At 37.0% G+C, this 6372-nt stretch overlaps 1 protein-coding gene across 1 annotated transcript in view; it reads right to left on the bottom strand.

Annotated features, from left to right (window-relative positions):
* The window catches only part of LOC141343293 (neuropilin-1a-like), a 78883-nt gene that overhangs the window by 48799 nt on the left and 23712 nt on the right, over nucleotides 1-6372 (bottom strand). Inside the window, exons 10-14 of the mRNA XM_073847887.1 lie at nucleotides 3383-3527; nucleotides 3082-3249; nucleotides 1796-1840; nucleotides 375-521; nucleotides 35-203 (exon numbers count right to left, since the gene is read on the bottom strand). Coding sequence (XP_073703988.1) covers nucleotides 35-203; nucleotides 375-521; nucleotides 1796-1840; nucleotides 3082-3249; nucleotides 3383-3527 — 674 coding nt within the window. The remainder of the gene's footprint in view (nucleotides 1-34; nucleotides 204-374; nucleotides 522-1795; nucleotides 1841-3081; nucleotides 3250-3382; nucleotides 3528-6372) is intronic.

Raw genomic sequence — 6372 nt, 5'->3', positions numbered from 1 at the left:
CAGAGTTCCTGTGTGTTTTTCAGTGAAGTGGTACCAGAAAGACATGCACAGGTCTGAATCCGGGGCAGTGACGGGCAAACTGGCCAGCCTCGCAACCCTTCCTTTTCTTGCCAGTTCTTCATCTGTCTCTGTTTCAGTTTTTCTCTCGATCTCTATCTGTGCGTTTGTGTTAGAAGCTGCGTAAATGAAGTTGTGAGGCATTCCTGAAACAGAAGAGAGGAAACGCATGAATCCATCACACTTCCTGCAATCATTTTAGCAGTTTATCTCAATATTCTTTAACTTAAAATTAGTTCATACATAATGAAAGTGCATTTAGGAATTTATAAATTTAAATTTCATGCTAGTCTGATGAACAAGTCAATTGTTCTTACCTGTGTGGTCCAGATTAGGCAGTTTGTGATCAGTGTGTTTGCTGTTGTTATTTATATGCCATTCGGCTCCTTCACCTCCATCCTGACTCCATCCACAGTAGGAAGGGTTATCAGCCCAGCCAAAGTCACATGCAAACCAGATATATGCTAAACAGGAGAACAAACAACACTAAGTAAACTTTACAGGACTTTGAACTGAATTGACCTTCCATTCAACACAGCTAAAGATGTTCAAGTAAGCTACAGTTAATGCAGTATGGTACTCTATATTTTTGGACTGGCAGTAGCTTATTAGTCAAAGCTTTGGGCAGGTATTCCAAAGGCTGTAGGTTCAAACCCCACAGGGAAGTGAAGTGCATTAAACAAGCGTGTATCCGCCAAAAGATACTGCAGTGAAATCTGCTAAATCACCAATAACCAGTGGATAATTGCACAGCAATGTATCTAGATATCACATTCTCTCATGACTCCAGTAAATCTCATGATCTAGGTACTTTTAAGGAACTGTGAACTTTTCACATCTGATGTGTATAAGCAAAATTCAGAGATTTCAGAAAATACACAGTTGAGGTCAAAAGTTTACACTCCCCTTTCAGAATCTGCAAAATGTTATTTTACAAAATAAGAGGGATCATACATCTTTTTTTAGTGATAGTTGTTCACGAGGCCCTTGTTTGTCCTGAACAGTTAAACTGCCTGCTGTTCTTCAGAAAGATCCTTCAGGCCCCACAAATTCTTTGGTTTTCCAGCATTTTTGTGTATTTGAACCCTTTTCAACAATGACTGGATGATTTTGAGATCCATCTTTTTACACTGAGGACAACTGAGGGACTGATATATCATATTTTTTTTATTTAGTACTGCCCGTCAGATGCTACAGAAGATAGTTACACGTTTCCTAGAAGACAAAATAAGTTAAATTTACCCTGGTCCTCAAATTGAAAAGGTTTTCACCCCTGACTCTTAATGCATGGTTTTTCCTTCTGGAGCATAAGTGAGCGTTTGAACCTTCTGTAATAGTTGCATATGAGTCGCTCAGTTGTCCTCAGTGTAAAAAGATGGGTCTCAAAATCATACAGTCATTGTTGAAAACACAAAAGTGCTTGAAAACCTGGAGATTATATCATGTAATTGTGCTGCACAACACTTGGTGGCACTAGAGATTTTCTTTGCACTCAATATGATAAACCCCAAAGAGAGAGACTGTGCATTATGTTCCTCATTTCTATTATGTTCATCAGGCTAATCAAGTATCTGTATGCTCCCTGGTCATATCATAATGTAATTTAGTAGGAATTCTAATCAGCCACTAAAGAGAGTACCATCAAGGGTGGACCAGTTTTTTACAACACCAGCAACACTCCAAATTGTTATTGCCACTACAGATAATTGTCTCTTTTGTATGTGTGCCGTTTTCTCACCAGGTACTGCTTCCATCTCCATAAACGGCTCTGCCACTACAGTTTCTATGGACAACAAAATGCAGAAAGTGCAATAGAGTTAATGAAATACAGCCTAGTTAAATTCCATTTGCATGTTCTGTATGTTTATGTATTTGGTTCATGTTGACTCAATTTGTGTCATTCACTAATGTAGGAACAACTGAAACCACATGCAAAAATAACATACTCTGGGTGGCCTTATAATCATCTTAAGATGAAATCTTATACACAGACATTTTATCTTACATATATTTAATTACATACAGTGAAAGAGTAAGACAAGCTCCACTACAGCTGGAGTCGCAAGGTTTCTCTGTGTAACAATGCAGATGCATTTATGTATAGCTATTGGAAACTGTAATGGTGCCTATTAGTCTCTACTGGTAATTCGTCACCTTCTGTTGGTGGCTTGTTAAAACCATTGACTAAATCCTAATGGAATATGTTCCAAAACACACTATAGGAGAGCATTTTTTAATAGTTTTAATGGTTAAAAGTTGATGGTTTGTAATTGTATTTGCAGTGGAAACCATTAGAATTTCTGTGATGGTGTCTATTTTTTTTTAACAGGGATGTTTGCAGAGTGACAAAAGGCTGGAAAAGAAAAGTTACACAGAAAGCCCCCTGTATGGAGTTGATTTAGGTGTGTTTAATGCAAATGACTAACATTGGACATGCGACTGCTTATTTAGAATACTCCAAAATTCTTTAACATTAAAATGAGGTTAGGAATAAATTATGTGCATAGGCACTTGTTGTGAATTAGCTGGGAATTTTTAGTAAGAAGTGCCCTTGTGCATGTACAATTATTAATGAATGAGACCCATTGTCTTCATGCCTTCATTCTTGTATTTGTGTGTTTGTGTAATCTGATATGTCACAGTTTAGGTCGTTGTTTGTTTGTAACCTATGGGTCGTAGCATGTTGCTGTTTTGCTAAGCGTACGTAACCTGCTGGGTCGTAGTTGGTCTGTATTTCAGTGTGGGTGTTTGTATTTGTAACCTTTTGGGTCATAGTCTGTCTCTGTGTGGATGTTTGTGTATGTGAGGTTTTGCTTTCCTTGTAGGGACCGAAATGTCCCACAGAGGTAGTAAAACCTGAAATTACCATCATTATTGGGACCTCCCAACAGTCCCTATTATGAAAACAGCATGATAAAGTGAGTAAATAATGTCTTAATTAAAATCTAAAAATATCATAAGGTTTCTCCAAGGAGTTGAGGTAGTGTTATGGCTTAGCCAACATAATTAGATTAGTGATCTAACCTGTTGTGTCGTAGTCCGTCACTGATTCGCTATGGCAGTTTCCGTCATCATCGCAATTCTCCACTGTCGTTGGAATAATGGTGGTTGTTGGAATATTCCCTGGAGCACTAGTGACGGTGGCTACTGTAGTTTCCATGGTGGTGGTGAGGGGAAGAGGCGTTGTGGGTTCTAAAAAGAGATCAAGGATGTTTACACGAGCAACGCTTTCACAAAATATACACCATCTTGTTCATTTGGAATAAATAGCTTGAGGATGAGATTGCTCTGAGCTCTGTGATTGGTTGGTTTGGTTGTCACTCACCTTGAAGGTCACACCCTAAAACCTCCAGCCTTAACCCCATGCCTTCCGGAGCCCCACGCTCAGGGTAGATACGCAGGAAACGCATCAGAACCGGATCGAATGTACGTACTTCTGGTGTGTCATGGTTCTGATTACCCATAAACACCTGGATGGGGGAAAAAAATTTAATTTTTTAGAACATTTTTGTGTCTGTCTGCTTAACCAAATGAAAAAACTGCATTTCATCCACACCAAGAACTATAACTATGAAGATAAATATAACAATAACTGTTTATTATTAGCACACAAGTAGACGATAACATTAAATACGTGATGCAGGCATGTTCTCCTCCTGCTTTAAATGCTCAAGCTCCTTAAAGTCATGTGAATTCTATGGAAGGCCATTCATGCCAATAAATAAAAAATAAAAAAGGTAATTGCAAATTTTGATCTCACATTCCTGACTTTTTTTCATAACAGCAAGTTTACATCTCGTTATTCAGACTTTTTTTCTCAGAATTTTGTGATTTAAACTCGCAATTGAGTTATAAAGTCAGAAAAAGTTATAAAGTGAGAAAGTCATAAAGTGCGAGTTTAAATCTCACAATTCTGACTTTTTTTCTCAGAATTGATATATTTAAACTCACAACTGCAAGTTTTTTTCTTAGAATTGTGAGATATAAATGCGCAATTGTGAGTTAAAGAGTCAAAATTGTCAGATATAAACTTGTGATTGCTAGTTATGAAGTCAGAAAGGTCAGAAATTGCAAGTTTAAATCTCACAATTCTGACTTTTTTCACAATGACGAGTTTCTTTCTCAGAATTTTAGAAATTCAGAAGTCAGAAAGTTAGAAATTGCGAGTTAAAATCTCACAATGCTGACTTTTTTCTCAGAATTGCAAGATATAAACTCACAACTGTGAGTTATATAGTCAGAAAATCAGAAATTGCCAATTTACATCTCACAATTATGACATTTTTTTTCTCAGAATTGTGAGATTTAAACTCGCAATTGCTAGTTAAAAAAAAACAGAAAGTTCAGAAATTGCGAGTATAAATCTTACAATGTTGACTTTTTTTCCAGAATTGTGAGATTTAAAGGTCCCATATCGTCAAAATCAAAATTTCCTGGCTTTTTTCATGATAACTAAGGTCTAGGGGCTATCTAACTACCATATGAGTTTCAAAACAGTCAATCCACAGTAAACTGCACACAGCCTTCTTAAAGTAGCTGTTCATTTTCACGAGCAGCTGTGACTTCCGTAACGATGTGACGTCCGATCGACTCAAGTCACCGCCTTCAGTCACAAACCAACGTCCCACCCTCCTTTTGTCAAACCCCCAGACAACAACGCATCCATTCCATTGAGCAACAACAACAGGAAAACAAGTGGAGAAAACCCTGTTCAGTCGATAGATGTCAAGCTACGATCATTACACAGGCTTCAGAACAACGTTAATATAAGAGACCAGCGGCACGTCAACTTCAGCCTCTTTCACACAGCGATTCCGGTAAATACACGGATAATGTGTCCCACGATTTGTTCCGGAATTGTTTAATTTGGTTCATTCACAGTTGTTTTCCGGAATCTGTGCGTGCTTTACACACAACCCATAAAGACATGTGACGTTTGGATGTGAGATGTAATGAGACGCGTACGTTTCACTAAACTGAAACTAACCTGAACAAACTGTGCTTCAGCGCTGATAGTGAGGAGCTGGCTCTGTCTGATCGCCGCTTCATTCCACTTTGCACGTAACGTTATTTTTCGTTGTGAAGAGTCGCTTGATAACGTGCATCATTACTACAACACTGCCTTTAGGTTCTGGCTTTGGTTCACACAGTTCCCGTAATTTTCCAGAATCAGCGCGCATTGTGAAAGGGGCTTTACTAAAGCAACAGTTATGTAGCTTACTGCATTCGGTGTTTGTAAAAGAAAAAACATTAATGATCATTCTAAAATATCCTGTTGAGTATCAGCTCTCTCTATTGCTCTGAGCTCGCTTACGCTTACAGCATACATGACCGTAGTTACCTGTGATTGGCCTGGTTGTGCGTCACTCAGAAAACAACAGGCCAATCAGAAGAGAGGCTCATGAATATTAATTAGATGGGCCAAAATCGACCTGTTTTTGACAGAGCTCCTAAAAAAGGAGCTGTAAAAATATATTGAGATGGATTTTGGCACTTATACCGCAAATATATATTCTTAAGGACATCAACAAATAAAATAAACCTCCAGAAATGTGTATGATATGGGACCTTTAAACTCGCAATTGCGAGTTATAAAGTCGGAAATAGGAGATATAAACTCGTAATTGCTAGTTATAAAGTCAGAAAGTCATAAATAGCAAGTTTAAATCTCAAAATTCTGATTTTTTCTCAGAATTGATATTAAAACTTGAGTTATAAAGTCAGAAATTGTGAGATTTAAAAAATAATTCTTGCAATTGCGAGTTTATATCACGCAATACTGACTTTCTAACTTGCAACTGAGAGTTTATATCTCCCAATTCTGAGAAAAAAAAAAGTCAGAATTGCGAGATGTACACTCGCAATTACAAGAAAAAAGTCAGAATCGTAAGATAAAATGACAATGACCTTTTTTTAATTTTTTATTCAGATGTGGAAACAGGCTTCCATAAAATTCTGATTAGCTCCCAAAGCTTTTATTGTTCATAAGTTGGAAACACGTTACAGCCGTCTGGATTTCCCTATTCTTGTAAAATTAGAACAACTTTATTTTTTTAAGTTATAGCAACCCTTAACTATAACAATAACTTTATAAATGAACACTTTCAGATTTTTTTTTCCAACTGATTAATGATGAAAACATTAACAGCTAATCAGAATCCACTCAACTTGGAAGAGCTTGAGCATTTAAAGTGGCTAACAACATAAAAGCAGTGAGTGGTTATAACAAACAGAATGTTATTGTCCAATGTTATGGGCGCTAATATAGTTTTAGTATTATTAGTATTATTATTATTATAGTTATTCTTTGTGTGA

The sequence above is a fragment of the Garra rufa genome, chromosome 9, assembly GCF_049309525.1.
Source record: "Garra rufa chromosome 9, GarRuf1.0, whole genome shotgun sequence".
Taxonomy (NCBI): domain Eukaryota; kingdom Metazoa; phylum Chordata; class Actinopteri; order Cypriniformes; family Cyprinidae; genus Garra; species Garra rufa.
The sequence above is the reverse complement of the archived record's forward strand: the minus strand, read 5'-3'. Positions and strand labels throughout refer to the sequence as shown.